We start from the raw sequence: 18876 nt of genomic DNA, 5'->3' as shown, positions 1-18876 counted from the left end.
AAAGGACACCCCCCTAACCCCCCTTTGGGACTTAATCCCAGGACCCTGGGATCATGACCTGAGTCAAAGGCAGATGCTTAACTGACTAAGCCACTTAGGCATCCCCGGAATCTGCATTTTAGCAAGCATCCAGGTGGTTCTGATCCCGGAGGACCCAACTTGGAGAAACCCTACACAGAAATTCTGCACATCGGACAAGTCCAGGATGTGAGAAGATCACAAAGTACATTGCACTTTAAAGCTGAGACCACCAGTAACCCTGCAGGTAAGGAGAATCAAGACATATCCTGAAAGCTTTCCACACCTATGCTCTGCCCAGGTCCCAGCTAGGCCTTTGACTGCTCACCTGTGGGTGTGGCTCACCTGTCAGACTCGTCCACCGGCAGCCCCTCCACCTCAAACCTGCAGGCACAGCCATAGTCCTCGAAGTCCCGGGGACAGAGACCAGCCACACACTTCATACCACTCACGAACTGGAGCAGCGCGGGGAAGTTGGTGAAGACAGCCTGCAGCCAGGTGAAGTGGGAGCCCAGGCAGTCTGTGGGGAGAGGGCAGCAGGGAGGGGACAGCAGTGTGGGGACTGGGAACCAGGGTCAAGGAAGGAGCCCCTGTATCTGGGACTTCCCACACCTCAGCAACCTATTAAACCCCTACTGTGTACTCACAGCTGCTCCGGACAATTGAAGGGAGGCAGGTTTATAAGCTGTGGTCCCTATTGGCTGTCCCCCTAACAAACAGTCATTTAATCATTCTCCCTTCTCCACAAAGCTGAAAGGGACTCAGGGGAGGCGAGCCTCCCCCTAAGTCCCTGTGGGTGTTTGACACATGCTCATTCTCAGCTGGTCACGCTAATCCCAGCTTCCATGACAGTGAGTCGCCTGCTACTGAGCATGTGACCCAGATCTGTGTCAACTTAAGGGGAAGTCTGTTAGAGGCTTTTGGGAATTATTTCTTTCATAATAAAGAATAACGGCATGTAAAGAGATCCTTTTGAGCTACCCCTTTCTCCTTCCTTAAATAGGGGTAAGGATATACTGGCTGGGACTGCAGCAACCACTTTGCCACCATGAGGCCCAGAGTCTAACGTTGAAAAGCCAGCAGGCTTAGCTATAACAGTGAGGAAAGAATGAGCCCCCTGGGTCCCTGATGTCTGCATTGAATTACTGCACCAATCCTGGTGCTTTCAGCTTCTATGGGATAATTAAATGTCTGTTATTTAAGTCCCTGTGGGTCTGTGGAATGGATCCCAAACGATACAGTCCCAGCACTGGGGAACTATAACCCCCTGCAGGCAGAGAAGGGATACAGACATTAGTCATTTGGGCCCCCTACTGTGTGGCAGAAACTGAGCTATGTGCTTAAAATAGCACTATGGTTAAGATTGTTAATGAGTCACGTTTTAGAAAACATTCACTTGGTCCATCATCCCATAAACTTCATGTTATCCTGCAAGGCAGGTGCTCTTTGGTCACTGCTATTTCACAGATAAGGAAAAGGAAGGTCAGTGATCTGCCTTAAGTATCAACCAGTGGTAATGATTTGCCCTAAACAAGAATGCTCTTGCAAACAAAACTGGCAAGAGAATGATTTCCTGTTTGCTTTTTGTTTTTGTTTTTTACTTTAAGCTGCATGCTCACCCTCCCTCTTCTAGGCCTTTCTGACTGGAGGACTGTTAGAGGACTGTTAAGTGCTAAGGGGGTAACCCCACAGCTCTGATTGTAATGCACGGGGTCACATGTGGGGGAACGTGGAGAGGTCAAGGACTGGTTTGCAAAGACTAGTTTCATTCAGACTGTTCTAGTTTTTCCTACTCCATTCAAACTTCCTTTCCTGTGTTTTATTTCCACATAGCTTAATCAGAAAAAGAAAGAAATTATTCTGTACTGAAGGAAAAAGTCACTATAAGGGGCGTGTGTGTGTGTGTGTGTGTGCACGTGTGTGTGTGTGTTTATATAAAAATGCATTTTCATTCAAAAACGTATGGGGCACCTGCACTTAGTGACCTCTGGCCAGCACTGTCTAATCCAATAACAGCTCGGCACTCCTTGCTCCTGTCAATCCTGTGACAGCCTTACTTGGGGGCCACTTCTGGAAAGCATTGATGGGACCCATCGTGGTGCCTGGCAATCGCTGGTCACATGATAGATACATAATTGAGAAATGGAATACTTGACACTCTTTGGCATTTTTAGGTTTTATGTATGTATATTTTATCATGTATATTTAATCGTTGGGCAGAAAAAATCCAACAACTTTGGTGGAAGGGACTAACAGGGTCTGGGAGGTCTGGGCACAGAGGGGAGCTACCCCCTTGTGACCCCTGCTGTGCAACAGGGGTACCTTTCCCTTCCCAGTCAGGTTGTGGTGTGGTCGGGACCCAGGAAGTAAGGACTATGAAGGTGCTTGGCAGCTGGGTGACTCACCCTGCAATAAAAGACACCACTCCTCGCATCGGACCTGGATCCACAAGGCTCAGAGTTTGCTGGGGTGGTGGGAGCAGGGGAGCCCAAGGCCCTAAGATTTCTGCTTAGATTTCCCACGCTCACCCCATGCCCTGACACCGGGTGGATAGAAGCACTTTAGTATTTAACTTACCAAAAATGGCAGCCACACTTTCCACATTTTTAAACACCCCAGGGAAGGATGTGATATCTAAGTGGAAGGTAGAGAAAACAAATCAGAGAGCTGTGGTTTCTCCCCTCCCCCCTGCCCTGATCCCTTGCTCTGGCCCACCCCGGTGAAGAGTAAGCAAAATCCTTTCTCTTTCTCTAAGGATAGATTTGACCTTGGACTAACTTTCTAGTAGCACAGGTTACCATGGAGACCCGAGAAGATGAGCCGGGAACTGTGTTACCAGGCAACATTGCTCAGTGCTACAAAGGACCCCGGATGGTAAGGTGTGTCTGGCCTTGGCAGGGACCATGGGCAAACTATAAACACCTGGCGGGAAGTCATTGTCTGGGGCTCCCTTAGTGTGATAACTCTTGCAACTGAAGCATGTCTTTTCTGGGCATCCCAGAAATTATACCTATGAAACTGTTACTAGAGATACTAGTTCCAATAGAGACAAGCTTCTAGGCCAGGGCGGGTCCTGTGGCTGCCCCATGGGAGCCCCATTCCCTTATACCGGAGCTGCTATCTGGGGGCAGGGAGATGTGTGGATCACCCCCACGGCCACTCTTGTTGAAAAGGAATGACGGGCATGGCCTGATGGCATCCGGGGCTTCCTGGCCTTGATCCTTCCAAGTGCCAAGTGTGACCTGTGAGTCTTAGCATCTACTAGAAGTTCTCTTTGGCCTGGGTGTTACACTTCCCATGGGGCCGATGGCATTTTTGAGAGAGGTCAGATGGTCATGTGAGTCTGGGTGAGACCGATCACTTTCCTTGCACGAGCTCATGCACAAAGAACTTGGTTGACTCAGCCTGCCTCTCTGCAAGGTGGGAAATGAACCCTAAATTCAGGAGTAACAACGACCAGCCGGTTCACTATGCATCATGGTCTTCAGCAGTACCCAGCTAGGAACCCACCTGAAAAATCTCTACAGTCTATCACCAGGAAAACCTCCCCTTCCCAAAGGAACAATTATAGGTCCTCCTTTCTTATCAGTAGAGCCCAGGAATACATCGTCTTTCTCTTTTCATCTTGCCTTCTAGGTGGCTCACAGCTCAATTTGAAGCTGAAATACTGTGACCATCTAACCCTCACAACCAGCCCATTTACTTCCGTCCTCTGTTCCCCTTTCAGCTGACCTTCATGTTTTGATGGAAGTTGTAATACTTTGTCTCAGAGGACAAAGCAGGGATGGGTATACACAGGGGGGACAGTGGAGGGGGAGGCTTTGGAGTTTTATTTGAATGTCTTTGCCTACAAGAGCCCCAGCAGTGAGTGCTGTATTTAGAAGGGGTCATTCTCCCTGCCAGTATCCTAGACAAGTTTCTACCCCATGAGGTCGCCTAAGAAACGTTCAAAGAATCCTTACTGATATTTTTTGACAGTCCTGGAGGCAGCTCCTGTGGAAGGTGTGGGGTGTCCAAAGGGTGGCCCCCTATGATCAAGGAGGAGAGAAGGGTTAGCAGGAGCACTGCTACTTGGGGCAGTCAGGAGGCGAGGGGATGCAGGTAAATTCAATTTTATGTATATTTTTCTAGAACCTGCTGTGTGCTGGGTCTCTGATGAAAATAAGGTGGCCTCAGTATTTCAAATGGGTTGGCCTTAAGAGTAGCCTTCTGGTGGAGGATGGAGAAGTTTGGGGACTCATCTTGACGCTGTTGTTGCATAGGAAGCACACCAACTTAATTTAGATCACATGTGTGATTGGAATGTCTTGAAAGAATGGTGCGGACAAGGAGAGGCCACCCGCCCCCAGGGAGCTTATCATTAAGGACAGGGCTTTCTAACACTTTCACATTTCTCACACTATCAGTGTGCAAAATGATCAATGGCTGTTAGGGGTCCACGAATGCTGAGACGCAGCCCCCTACCCTGCATTTTTCCACAGTGGAGGCATGGTAAAAGGATGCACGTTTTGAATTGCGTGAGATATTCAGACAGGGAGCCAGTGGGACTTGACCTTTTCCCAGACTTGGTCACTGGGCTGGACTGTGTTGCCAGGGGCCTTGAATGCTCAATCGGAAGCAAGGGGTCTGCAGGAATCCGGAGGGGCTGGAGCGATGGTGCGACGGTAGATGAACCTGAGCCTGCAAGATCTGACCACATGGGGGCGCCTGCATGGCTCAGTGGATTGAGCGTCTGCCTTCTGCTCAGGTCTTGGTCCCATGGTCCTGGGATCCAGACCTTTGTAGAGCTCCCTGCTCACTAGGGATTCGGCTTCTCCCCCTCCCTCTGCCCGTCTCCCCGCTCATGTGCGCACGCTCTCTCTTTCTCGCGCTCTCTCAAATAAATAAATAAAATCTTTAAAAAAAATCTGACATCATGGATCAAAGAAGCATCTAAGAGTGGATTGAGTAGCCTTGACAGGTGTGCCGCGAACGCGGGAATGTTACCCTAGTCCATTCCTCGTTGTTATGACTATTATACCAACTTCGTCCACTCACTGCCTCCTTCCCCTCCACACTAACAAGTGGTTTGCACCACCTGGACCTCATTTCCTCATCCACCTCCTCCTCATCACCATGGACTAATCTTGGGGACACAGGCGACTTCAGCAGGTACTTGTCTGCAGGAGAGCACTCTTCCAACCTACAAACCCTGTGGGCTTGCCCTGGGTCCAGGCAGCCCCCAGGACCTCTGCTATCAGGCCCTCCTGGGCCAGGTTGGAGGGGGAGGCAGCAGCCTCCTGGGCACCGGACCCCAGCCCTTCCTCATGACAAAGTCCACCCAGCCGGATGTGCTCGGTGGCTATGGCCAGGAGCAGCCTCTCTGGTGGTCCGGATTTCTCACCATTAAACACGGAGGGATGGTCCCACTGGGGCATTCCCTCCAGCTCAAGAGCCCTGGGCTGCACAGGGAAGTGCCCTGCCGGTGCTGAGAAGGTGGGGAGACCCAGGACTTCCTTCAGCTCCAGGTAAGCCCCATCACAGAGCCCACAAAATTGTGCCGGTGCGTTCCGTATTTGGCCTCAGGAATGATTTAATTAGCATATCAGCCAACAGCTGAGAATATCTGCTGCCCACTTAAGCAGCAACTGTGAAATATTGCCTGGTCCTCAGTGATTACTTCTTTGGTATCTCCTTGGCAATCCTGGCAGGTAGAGATGGTCTGCTCACTGGGAAGCAGCTAACAAGGATGTGTGCCCCCTACCCCCACCCATGGTACTTTCAGGGTGTTGACACCCACACATTTCATTAGCAATGAAAGTAGTGTCCTGGATTTGAAATGGCTGATTGAGTTGGCTCCAGAGGGGTGGCAGTGGGGGTGGGTGAGAATTCTGCGGGGATGGGAGAGTTCTGGCTTTGTAGGAGTGCTGCACTAGGGAAGGGAGCTAGCTTTCGTCCTGTTCCAGGCTCAGTTTTGCAGACATCCCCTCAAACCCAGTGCTGTGCCCAGTGCCGTGGGGCACATTCTGCTGTTGCAGTAAAGCCAAGACCCATGGAGGAAGATCTAGCTGCTTCTGCCTCAGCACCTAAGGCTACCCCCCACTTGCCCTGCCTAGCTCTGCCAAAACATTTCCCTCTTTGAACCTCATGCTTCTGAGATGATTATCATTTTTCAGACACTAAACTACTTCTTACCAACCTGGCTTGGCTTGTGCTGTGCCCCGAGCCTGGGGGACCTGCTCCCTTTTGCGTTACTGACTTATGTTTTTGGATTCCATGCAAAGTTCAAGACGTCCTACTGGAACTCCAACACAGGCTGGGGTAAGGACACCTTCCCTGGCTTCTGTAATGCACAGGCATCCTTCTCTCACTGCACTTAGGACCCCACGTTGGAATGATCTGTTTCTGTGACTGTTTCCCCCACTACATTAGGAACGTATTGAGGCTCAGCCCACTGACACATTAAAGCACACTTCAGTGTTTAATGACCAAATGAGCACACAGTGGTTGAACCATGCCATCAAATGGTCAGTTTATCAGACAATGAGTGATGGCCCACTAGAATCAGAGTCCCAGCCTTGTAAAGTTTAAGCGAAATTAGGAGATGTCCTGTTGAGGTTGTGGAAAGATGAGATCTATTGGTGGTTATGAGTGGTATTTCATAGTGTGAAGTGTTCTACCCAGAAGATCAACCAGAGATATACAAAACCTACCTTTACCCAGCCCCTGTTCCCAGAGATCCTGGAAGATCGACATGCAGAGAACCATGGGGAGTGAGAACGAATTTTGCTGTGTGTTGTGGGCTGGTGCAGAGCTCTCCGATGAAGGAAGCATGTGGTGTAGGTAGAAGGGGATTTCCCTCTCCTAACACGGGCTCGATCACCAACCCACTGGCCAATGCCTGCCTTTTGAAGTCATGAGCCAGCTCTCAGCGAAGACAGGAGGGAGGGCAGCCTGGGTGTGTGTGAGGAGGCAAACATAGAGGTTGCTCCCATTCCTGCCACAGGGACCAAGAAGCACCCCAAAGAGAGGCCTGGTAGGGCACAGAGACCCTCCACATTGCCAACACACCCAAAACCTTGCCTTGAAATAGGAGTCAGATAGCCTGGGGCACAGCTGCGAGGTGTCGAGCAGAGCCCCGGTTCTGCAGGTGGGGGGCTCTGAAGCCCCAGGCAGGGTTTGCACTGGCTCTCAGCCAGTGTCTCCGCAGGTGATCCTCCGTGTACCTCTTCCTGGGGTTCACAGGACTCTTCTGATGGATTCCTCCCTGCTGGCCTTGCCAAGGGCTCCCCAGACCCAAAAGAGAGCAGGAACGCCCCGCCTTCACTGGCACAGCATCTGATCTCTCCCCCTTCCTAATCTCATTGCCTTAGAAACAGTCCTTTCTGCCTGTAGTGCCTGGATCAAGATGTGGTGCATTTGTTGGGTGGGCAGTGTTTTCTCTGTGGGGGTCACACACTCAGACCTGCAAAGTTGGGGCTGCGGGTATGGCACATTTAAATCCACAAGGACATGCGTATGTTTGCACCTAAACTTTCTTGGCTATAATTTTTGGACTCTCGCTGCTTGTGTCTGAGAATAAAACCTACCAGGACAGATGCATAAATGCTTGTGACCATTTATAATATCAGGAGACCATTGCCTCAATCTTATAGAGAAATAAAACATTTAAAGATATGTGTAAAAGGTGTCTGGCGGGTGTTGAAGGGGTAATTTTGATCGAAAGGAAATGTATTGTTTTGGAAAAGGAAAAGGTCAGTTAAAAGAGAGAGTAAGTTTGAAAAAGTAGAAGAATGGGCTTTGGGGGTAAGAGTGAAGACCGTAGTAGGAATTTGATTGGGCCCCGGCACATCAGCCCGGCAGCACCATCCCTGGGAAACTCATATCATGACAAAATGGTTTTAATAAGAAAAAAAGTCATCCTTGAAGAAACTCAATAATCAACAGAAAGCCAGCACCTTCTGGAAGTGGCTGTCCACCTGTCCAGCAGGGAAGGTCTGGGATGGTGTTTGGGAGCACTGGGACCTGAAGGAAAGACTTGCCATCTTCCGGGAAGTGCTGTCATTTCTGCTCACAAGATTCCGGGGAACATGGAAACCACTGCAAATCCACTAACTTGGGTCCTGGTCCCAATAAATTGTCAACAATATTGGTGGATTCACTGTGGTTCACCCTCACTATTGAGCTTAGAAGGGAACCGTCAAGAGGGAGGCTCAGCGTGTTGGTCCCGAGCTGACCTGAACAGGAGGAGGGAAAGAGAAAATGTCTGGATAAAGGAGATCAGTCACAGCGGAGCCTGAGCAGCTGTAGGAAGGAAAGAAGTGAGTTGGGGTGTTTGAGACTTGCACCAATGTGCCCACAAAAAGGAAAATAAGAAGGAGCCAGAAGTCTCAGATTTGTAGCCACAACTCCATGCAAACTCGAAACGACTACCCTGGCTGCCAAGGAGCTTGCTCAGGTGTCCTCAGGCTTTGGTGGGGCGGGGACCCTACAATGTGGGGTTGAAGTGTTTGCCTCTCCAACAGACTCACCGACATAGGGGAAAGGGAGCTGCTGCATGTCAAGAAGGCTGACACCCTCACTCCGAGGAAACCAGCGAACGCAGAACAGTGGTCCATGGGCAAAGAGAAGAGGGGATGCGCTCTCAGGGAGAGGGATGGCTGCCAACTGGCCACCCAGCGGTGCCTTTAGTGCTGTTAGATCTTGTTGGATCTCCACCTCATCGCCCACCCCACACTTCATGCCCTGGATAGGGTGCTCAAAGGATCAGCTGAACTAAACTTGTAGCTTACCATTACTGTTTGATTTCCATCACTCCTAGGCAAGGGGATAAAAGTAGTAATAAGCAAATCAGATGACATTTGACAATCCTACCCCCTGTTCATATTAATTATAGACCAAGCCGGAAATTCCGTATAAAATGCCATTACTCACCACCATGCAGGGCTGTCAGCATACTTAGGAGGAGAAGCACAAACATAGCGGGAGGGCAAAGGCTGGGAGCCAAGGCATCGACTGGATCGGCCTCCTGGGAGAGAAGTCAGCGGAATATGATGAGGATGTTTTCAGAGATCCGGGAAATAAGAACCAGCAGGAGCTCTGTGTCCCACCATGCGGTACAGAAACAGGAAGGAGCCCTGAAAGGGTTTCTGTCCCAGCTTTGCCACTCACCAGCGGTAACCAGTGACAATCAGATCACATTCTTTCTCTGCGATTCAGTCCATCTGTCTGTAAGGCGGAAACTTAACCAGGCACCCCATGAGGACACAGATCTGGTCTCATGTTGTTATTCATTTTCCCAGTGGTCATTTATTGTATGTCAGGCACATTGCAAGGATCCGGGAATGCGAAGAGAGGGAGAAAATACTCCTTATCTGTGAGTTGTTCACAGACTAATGGGGAAGGGAGGCAGTTAAACACGTGCTATAGTTTGACTTGTAGACTGAACTGTAAAAAGCCCCATACACTGGGCCATCAGCGGCGTTCGGAATATTTACCTTTAGCAGTTTGACTTGGAGCCTTCCTGCCATCAGTTGACCTAGGAATAAATTTGGCGACCGCATGGTGGCGCTGCCTGCTAGCAAACAATGCTTCTCCGCCGGGGCTCCGCCTTCCTTCCCTTCCTGAAGTTTAGGAGCAGTTTGAATACTTGGTTGCAGTCCCAGGGTTCAAAAGGTAATTCTTCCAGGGCGGGGTGCGGGGCAAAGGGGCAGGGTTCAAGGACCTACCACCTTGCAATCGTCACTGCCCAGCGACCTGAGCAGCTCAGCAAATATTTAACTTCTGAAGGCACTTAATGCACTCAAGCAGGTCAACCATGTATTAACAGGGAAGGAAAAACATTGAAGACCAGAGAGATCTTAGAATAATCTTAGCTCCCCGGGGAATATAACTCCATAAAGACTGTCATATGGGTGGTTGACTTGTGCATATTCTGCTGTAAAGGAGGTTTTTAGAATGAAGTGTGAATGATAATACACGATGGTCATGCTACCCTGGTTGGCACACCTGGCTGCTGGATAGGGTTGTACATGCTGTCCACTATGCAAAGGTGTTGCACCAGGGAGCCCATATGGGTTGAAATGCAACCAGTGCTCAACTCCCAAGCTTGCCCTCTGCAGGGCTGCATCAACCTGGAGGAAGGAGCACTTTCTGCAGTTTGTTCTCCCAGAGGCAAAGGCTGCCCCGTGTTCTGGTGCCCCAGCAGATGTCCCCAGGGTCATGGTGGGCCACTGTAACTTGTAGGCAGGGATTGATATTGGGGAAGGTGTCCCAGAGGAGAAGACATCTGTAGCTTGTAGAATCATTGCCGTGTGAACCTTCCCCAGGGCCTAGCCCAGCCTCTGCCCATAAAGGGCAGAACGTGAGTTCTTGGGGATTTGTGCTCAGCTCAGTCATCTCCTTGTACTCTGGCTATCATCGGATGGGTGTGCTGCTCTGCTTTAACTTTTGGTAGCCACATAAATTCCTAAGCAGTTTACGTTAATGGTTGGACGGGCTCTCTGATTCTTCTGCAGAGATTTGGATCTGAATGACTTGTGACCAAGGCCGTGAAACCAGACTGAAAATGCAGGGCCAGCTCTGGGACATCTCCAGATGCACAGCGGCTGCCGTGGCAACTCCACGGCAACTTCAGTGGCTGAAGGCGTTCCAGCAGGTCACACCCACTGAAGTCAGACCCGTGTCGCCACCCTTGCACTCACTAAGTCTGATTTGCTATTGTCGCCAGCAAGCCGTGGGAGAATGCTAGGATGCCTGACCTCAGAGAAGGCGCTGGGACCATCGTGCTCAAACTCATTTAACAGATGATTTCACTGAGCCTTAGAGACTGGCCCTTTATGGTTCGAGTGTCTCACTTCCCAAATGTCCAGAGCTCATTATGAGAACAGTACTGCTTCCGAGGCCACTGTGGGGACGGAATGATCTCCTCCACCCAGGGCACTGGCGTCAGTGCGTGATGGGGAGAAGTGGCTCAGAAACACTCATAACTATAGCCACTGCGTTCGGCCTACAGTAAAGGCTCCAGAAACAGCAGCCATTGCAATAAAGACCCCCGTTCCCCATTTGAGTGGAAGCCCCTGTCTGGTGAAATGAAGGAGGGTGGTCGGTTTTGCACAGTGGATGCTGTTCCTTTGCTCCCACGACACTCCCTTCAGGGAGGCTGACCCCCAGGTTGTCCAGACAGGCCTAGAAGACAGGCTGAGGGTGACGGTCGTGGGAACTGCAAATATGTTGATTGGATTTTCAAGTGTGTATTTATCAGAAGGCAAATGAGCAAAAGTGACTTTATTACAGACAAAATCATGACTGAGCTCTGATGTATTTTTTTTTAAAGCAGGCTCCCAGGGGCGGGCAGGGAGGAGGACGGGGTCATTGTTGGACGGGGACAGAGATTCGGCTGGGAAGATGAGAAGGGTCTGGAGATGGATGGTGGTCATGGTGACAACACATGAATGCACGTAACACTACAGAACCACACACTTAAAAATCGTCCAAATGCTAAATTTTATAGTATGTATGTTTTACCACACTTAAAAGCAAAGTGAGTTATACACTCCAGGACATTCTTCCTTTAAACACTGCCTTACATTTATGGAGTCGTTCTTTTGGTCAGGTGAGCCACCAAGCTTACGCTTTGGACTGGCTCGCCAGGACCCTTCCTGGCACACGTCTCACTTTCCACGTGGGGGACTGAGGCTCGGAGAGGTGGAGGAAGGCCACGGCAGCCCCAGACGCAGAGTTCAAACAGAGCCGGCTGGTTCAACACAAGTCTCCGAGCACGTATGGTACCCACCAGAAACCGCCATCCGGAGCGTTAAACCCCCAACAAGCAGCCTAGGCATCATTCACTGTACAACTGTCATGATTTTAGGTAATGGTTGCTCAGGGAGGCCCCTCAGAGTGGCCGGCCACCGGCCGGGGTGTGGTGTGACGCTGCAGGTGACAGTCCCTAGCTGAGAAACAAGAGAGGGAGATCTGGGTGACAACCAGAGGTGACAGCACAGGGTCAGCACCGCACACTGGCGAGGGAGACCCGAATCTGGGACATGCACACTAGGGTCTCCAGGTGAGGGGGCCCCGGGCCCCTGCTGAAGTCCAGCAGCCGTCTATTGGCCAAGCCAGGTGATCTTGGGTGTGGGGCTGTGTCCATCTGGAGGAAGAACCACCTCTTCTTTCTTTACCGAAGGAGGCCTCTGGGGCTGACAGTGAACCTGACTGTCCTTGTGGGAATGAGGGCTCCCCGCACCTTGCCTTGGTCTGCAGGCACTATCTGGGGTCCTGGCCCGTCCACCTGGCTCCTGATGCATGACTCATGCATCCTGATGCAGTGTGGGAAGCATCTAAGAGCAAAGGTTTTCTAGTGGACAGGCCGGGGGTGAGGATGTGGGGAAGGCTCTGGCTTTTACATACTGAGTGCCCTGAGCCAGGTACCAAAGCTGCTTGGAACTCGTTTTTCTGGGCAGCAAAATGCCCGGATGGTGGTTCTTCATCATGGTGCCATGAGGGTTAAAGGGGGCACCGTGCCTACCGTGTACTGAGCTCAGGCAGACTGGCCCATAACTGATGATTACCGTATTTTCACACTAGGTGCCCTAGAGAGAGACAGCGGCTCACACAGGATTGCAGGACCCTTTCTGATGTGATGTAGTGGATTTTTCCCCCGGTACATTGAGCAGGTGATGTCCCTCTGGCATCACATCTCCTCATTCATGTAAGGGCAGAGCGCATTTGGTTTCTAGCTCCATCCTGGACGAGTTAGCATCCAGGTCTCAGGCATCCGGAGAGCACACCCTCCCTCCCTCTCTTCCGCCATCGGTAGCTCCCTTCCCTCATCCCTCCAACCTTCCCTCCCTCCCTCTCTCCCTCCGTCCCTCCCTCCTGCCCTCTTTGGCTCCTTACCCATTAGGAGAAAGGGGGTGCCTACCGTGAAGGTCCCACTTGGGAGCAGGTGGATGAACGATGCTCGGCTTTGAACAAGATGGTGACTGTGCCCTTTATACCCCAAGGGAAGACCCTTAGTCACGTGATCCCCCTCCCCTTCTCACATGGAGAGGATGGCCTTTTGTGCAGATTGGCAGGTGGGAGGCCTCTGAGGGGGAGGAGGACACCCTAATGCTATGGCTTGGAGCAGGTGAGGCTCCCTATTAAGAGGCCCATCTTGCTCCTCAGAGGAGACCCAGGCTTTAATCAGAGAACAATGGCTCCCCTGTTCCCCATCCCCCACCTCATCTCAAAGGCCTGGAGGCCCAGGGATTGTGTCTCAGGGTCATCAGGGGAACTCTGGGGGATGAAAGACCGATGAAAGTCGATGAAAGTCGCATGGGCTCTCCCACAAGGAGAAGGGCTGGCTTTGTCTGCTCTAGTTAATTCTTCCCCAAGAAGATCTCTGGGGTGTCCTTCTTATATGTTCCTGACCTAAGGCCTGGGAATTCGATGCCTCTTTCCTTCAGGGGTTTCCTGCCCCAGTTGTGGGGTGGGGTGAGACGGGGTTTTATAATCAGACATGCGAGGGTCAGGTGCTAGCCCTGCTCACTCATTAGCATGGGATGCTGACCTGCTGCCGCTCAGGCTTGGCTCCCATGTGCATTTCATGCGGATGACCCCAGTGGGACTGTACAAACAAGGCAAGCCAGTGCGTGGAGGGGCTTGTGATCCTAGATCCTCCAGAATTTCAGGTTTCCTTTCCAGATCTTAAGAAGGAGAGCAAACATCTACTGAGCGTTGTTAGGTGCCACATGTGTTTTTATGGGATTGTGTCCCTCTCGTCCCTACAGCTATACCGCCACAGCTGATCTGCTAATCCTACACTCACGGCAGTCAGGACAGCTGGTGCTGAGGTGAGGGCGTTTGTCAGAGCTCTCGGTGATGGGATCATTTGTAGCTGACAGGGTCACCTGGCTGCAAGCACTCCAAATGGTTCACCTCCCACTCACCTGTGGGAACACAGGGGCTCATCTGACCATTAAATCTGGGGGACCTGAGGCTTTACAGAATCCACCAGAAGGCTTCTGCAAATAATTAGTTGCCCTTTTGCATGGAAGCTTTTGTTCATAGGTCATTAGTTATTGTTCAGTGTCTTATGAGCACGGATGACAAGCTAAGCTACGCCGCCCCAGTCTTCACCCACCAGCACAGGAGACCCCTCATCTCTAAACTGATAGGTCAACAGGCTAGATGGCTTTGTGCCAAAATTCCTGCCTCCCCTTCCTCCCTCCCCTCTCCTTCCTACTCACTTCCCTTGCTCCTGCCCCTTTGGTTTGCATTTTGGGCATGAATGAAACAGACAGGAATGCACCTGTGCCTTTGCCTCCTGTTTGGTGATGTTACACATGTAAACGCAGTCTCCTCCACCAGCAGGCACGTAGTAACTGCCCCATCATTTTTACCTCCTCAGGGAACCCCTGATGGCCACATATGCACAAATCACCAAGAACTCTAGTGTGGCAGCACCCCCTGAGGCCTCATCATTGCCCTAAGCACACCCCAAATAGAGACTTACTAACCTCAGGAGGGGTCAAACCTCCCTTTGACCTCCAGCAAACCGTGAACTCCAGGCTCTGGTCAGTTTGCTCTTGGGTCCTGTTTTCGTCCTGCTGCTACTGCTGTTATGACAGATGGTGTGACCCTAGAAAACTGGTCTTGTGTGGACCTCTGAACCTTTGTCTTTGCGGCAAGGTCAGACTCCTCCATGGGCCTCCGAGGACCTCCACACGTGGGCTTTTCAAAGTTAGCCATGCTCAGTCGTTATCCCTAAGGCTTTCCCCACAAGTGACTAGCCAGGGTGTTGGGACCAAGTCATTTGTCCCCCTCCTCTGATGATAAATTACTTTTTGAGGGATGTCTGGGATCTTTTCTTGCCAAAGATCCTTCATTAATATAAACATTATCCATTAGAGAAGGTCTAGTTAGATTAACCCACACTTGATAAAAGATGCTGTTTTCTTGATTCCTATCCAGATATGGGTCTCTTTGTCCTAGTGGATTTACTGGGTCCTGCTCAGCTTTGCAGACTAGAGGGCCTTCTGCAGGCCCAAGAGTCATGACAACAGGCATTCCTGAGCTTAACATTTGCATGAATTTGAGGGTCTCTGGAGTGTTCTGGAGATTAAAAATGAATTTGTGTGTGATCAGAGAGGGAAGTGTCTAGTGGCTTCTCTCTCCAAAGTTCAAGGTCTACCTTTCCAAGAGCTTTGTTGTTCACAGGGAGTCAGACCAAGGGCCCTTAAGTGTCTTCCAATGGGGGAAAATTGGTTCAACTTGGACTGTAAACGGAAAGTGAATTTTCTTCCCCGGGGCAGGCATCGATCACAAAGGTGGGAAACTGATGGATGGGCAGCCAGAGAGTGGAGCCAGAGCTCCAGACACAGCAGTGAGGAACTGGGGGGGGTCCACCGACGGCCACAGAAAAATCAAGCCTGCTCAGGAATGCTCTGCAGGAAGACTTGTCATTCACAGGGTTGTTGGAGCAGCTGTAGACTTGGATGAGGTTAGAAGGGACCTGATTTGACTAAAGGGGACACCTTTGCCTCTAGGTGTGCAGGCAAGGGTTGACTCAGCAGGACTCGGGCGTTTGAACCCTACATCTGCCAAAGAAAAGTCTAGTCCTTGAACAGCTCCTGGGGCTAACCTCTGAACCTTTGGAATCTCCTGCCCTACAAGAGTGTCTGTCCACCTGGAGTTTTGGGCCATGCCAGACTTAGACTCTAAGTCAACAATGTGATTTATAGCAGGGGCCTTGGGTCACACCATGTCGCTGTGACCACTGGAGTCCTCCGGAGACCTCTTCTTTGGAGAGCCTGGAGACTAAGTAACTGAAGTCAGCTATGTGGGCACTTTATGCCTACAGGCCGATCCCCAGTTAAAACTGTGGACTCCATGGCTTGGGTGAAACTTTCTGGTTGACAATACTTCATATGTATTGTCATGTGTCATTGCTGGAAGAACTCAGTGCTGCCCCTGCAGCCTCACTAGAGAGGACAGCCGGAAGCTGGTGCCCAGGTGCTCCTGGGCCCTGCCCTCTGCCCATTTTACCTTTGCCAACTTTAATCTCTGTCCCTTTGCTGTAATAAGGAGTAAATGTGAGTGTAACAGCTGTTTGGAGTTCCATAAGTCCTATTAGAGAATCACTGAGCTTGAGAATGCTCTCGGAGACCCCCACATACAGTGGGATCCACAGATAAGGATTCAAGTCAAGACATCAACAACAAAAAACCCACAACTCTCTACACTTCTTATGAGGAAAGGTTCTCATCACCTCCTACTTAGAGGGCTTGGGACATTATCTGGATTCTATAATCAGCAAGACTGATTAGTTGTACATAACTGAGTGTGAGTCAATGGTATATAGAATCATATGTGAATCTCTCCATAGTATGAATTCACTTTTCCTTATTTATCTTGTTGTCTTCCTAAAATCCCAAGTTTAAGTCACTTTGGGTACTGTGTCAGAGTCCCGGAGCCTGGACTAGTTTGCTCCTGCTAGTGCGACACTCCCCTCCCCATCTCTCCAGTCTCAGGATTGCTACAAGCATCCTGGGGATTCCTTGAACACGGATTGGGTCTCAGTGCAGCCTCTAATACTTGGTCTTCCACCTTCCCAGGATTCGCAGGAGAGAAAGAAATGCAAGTTCCAAAAAGAACCTCTTTTGGTTGATTGATGATCTGGCTGGGGCCTGGTGAATTCTGCAAAGACAGCCAATTTGGTCCAGGGACCAGGGTGAAGAGCCCTCGTCCAGTGTATCATCAGGTCCCACCACTTTTTCAAGGTCTCACACTGACTGACAGATATTCCGGAGACATTTTTGTTTTAACGCTGGAAGGAAAAAAGAAGAGGTAATTCAAGGTAGTGAGAAAGAAGTAAATGCTACAGGGACATAAAGTCAGGTGACATCAGCCATGGGCCGGGCTCCTCCAGAAGGCAAGGGTGGGGCAGGGCAGTGGGGTGGGCAGGGACTCAGGAGTCCATGTCAGAGAGGGGGAAGGATGTGGGCAAGACCTTCCCTGGTTAGCAGCCAAGCTGAGAGGAGAGCATCATTCAGCTCTGCATTCACTGCTCAGTGATGGTTTCCCAATACCCAATTCTATCTACCTGATCTCTCCAGTTTGCAGAAAGCTAATCTAATCCCATTAATATGTTTTTCAGTAGATGTAATATGTTGTTTGCATGGAGATTATAAGGTGCCAAGGACAAAAGAAGAGCTATTTAAGTGTAAGTAGCTTGTAAAATTTCCTGCTCCCTCTGCCCATCTCAGGCAAAGGGTTATCTGTCTTTGACAACTGAGCAACACCCCCCCCCCAAGGCTCCACCCCTAAATGCTTGGCCTTTGTGCTGCAGAATGAAGGTAATGTAAGTTCCGTATAGCTCCATGACTTTTAGAAGGTCAGAGTCCTTTGACTGGATAGTCCAGGTAGATGGTCAGACCATTAGCTCAGAGACCAGCCAGGCCCCATCAGCTACTTTAGTCTGCAGGAGTGGGAGAAAAACCAAGTTTATGTTTGGCCTCTCTGAGTAAATGGGGCTTTGATACCATCAGGTCCAGAAGAGGCTACCATATACCCTACTTCTAGCACCTCACGATGCCTTCTTTATTTGTATTATTTGGGGAAGCCTGGCTGGCTCAGTCAGTAGAGCATGTGACTCGGGTTGCGAGTTTGAGTCCCACATTGGGTATAGAGATTACTGAAAAATAAATATCTTACACAAAAACAAAAACAAGAATAAGCTTTTTCTTGGATTATTTGTACTCATTTTGCTTTGGTCAGGAGTTTGAGTGTTTCTATTTGTTTGATTTTTCTTTGTTCATTTGTGTTTTTAGCTTATATGGGAACCGGGGAGGATAAGAAAGCTGCCTGAGATCATATAAAAAGCAAAATGGCTTGGTCGGGTTGACTCCTGCTTTTTTTCCTCTCTCTCTCTCTCTCTCTTTTTTTTTTCTATACCTAATTGCAAACACTGAACTGTTAGTTGAAGAGTAATCAGAAATACCCTTCACTTTTCTTGTCTAAAATTAGTGAGGACTACATGATCTGTACCTACTCTTACTGTCCCCCATGAAGGCAGGACAATCAGTGTGTTCTAGAGCCCTTTCATACAAAGCATTTATTGTCAAGTTACAACACGGTCACGTGTATACTTACTGTGGGAGTGGGACACCCTTTTCACCCTCTGACAGATGTATGTTGCATTCTTCAGAAACCAGGAATAGTATTGAAGACAGTACCTAAAGATTCCAATGAGAGCGGAAAGCGATTATCATCCCTTGTGGCTAATGGAAGACAGCCATCACTTAGAAAGTCATCCTGGCCAACTACTCACAGCAAGGACCCCTCTCTCCATCTTTCCTGGGTATGAGAGAAGAGGCAGAGGATGAGGCTGAGTGGGGAGAGGCTTAGACTTTGGAGTGAGAAAGATGTATTTTTAGTCCTGGCCTCAGTCCTCACTAGATGTGTGACTTCAGGCTCAGCACTCACTCCTCTGGGCCTTAGATTTTTCATAGACACTCAAAAGGCAGTCCTAGGACCTACCCTCACAGGTTATCAGCAGGATTCAGTGAACTAACATATGTCAAGTTCCCCAGACTGGGTCAGGCTTGTAACAGGTGCTCTGCCATGATGATGTTCATGTATTTGTTTTTGTGTGTGAGACGGGCTAAGAACACAGGGGCTGTTACAGTTAATAAGGAAGAAAATACTTGCAAAATAATATTCTGCTCTTGGCTGGGGCTGCAGGGGTGGCTTCGAAGGGCTTCAGTGGGAGAGCACCAAGCACATTATTAGGAAGAAGAGCTTTCTGGGCAGGCTGTGCTGCTGGCTCCCTGTGGGACTCTGGGAATTCACTGCCCTGCCTATCCCTCACCAGATGCGTGAGGAGGTCGGGCT

General features: G+C 50.1%; 2 protein-coding genes across 2 annotated transcripts in view; both read right to left on the bottom strand.

The window, feature by feature from the left end:
* Nucleotides 1-8739, bottom strand: part of OC90 (otoconin 90) — a gene marked incomplete at both ends in the record, with an annotated part of 31109 nt that extends 22370 nt beyond the window's left edge. The window contains 5 exons of the mRNA XM_080800196.1: nt 364-538; nt 2596-2652; nt 3981-4046; nt 5174-5578; nt 8529-8739. Coding sequence (XP_080656322.1) covers nt 364-538; nt 2596-2652; nt 3981-4046; nt 5174-5578; nt 8529-8739 — 914 coding nt within the window. The remainder of the gene's footprint in view (nt 1-363; nt 539-2595; nt 2653-3980; nt 4047-5173; nt 5579-8528) is intronic.
* An 8027-nt stretch (nt 8740-16766) lies between these two features.
* HHLA1 (HHLA1 neighbor of OC90) overlaps nt 16767-18876 on the bottom strand; it is a gene marked incomplete at both ends in the record, with an annotated part of 39601 nt that continues 37491 nt past the window's right edge. Inside the window, 2 exons of the mRNA XM_080800195.1 lie at nt 16767-16810; nt 18136-18218. Coding sequence (XP_080656321.1) covers nt 16767-16810; nt 18136-18218 — 127 coding nt within the window. The remainder of the gene's footprint in view (nt 16811-18135; nt 18219-18876) is intronic.

This window comes from Martes martes (assembly GCF_963455335.1).
Source record: "Martes martes genome assembly, chromosome: 4".
In the NCBI taxonomy this organism is placed as follows: domain Eukaryota; kingdom Metazoa; phylum Chordata; class Mammalia; order Carnivora; family Mustelidae; genus Martes; species Martes martes.
Note: the sequence above shows the minus strand (reverse complement) of the source record. Positions and strands in the feature narration are given on the sequence as shown.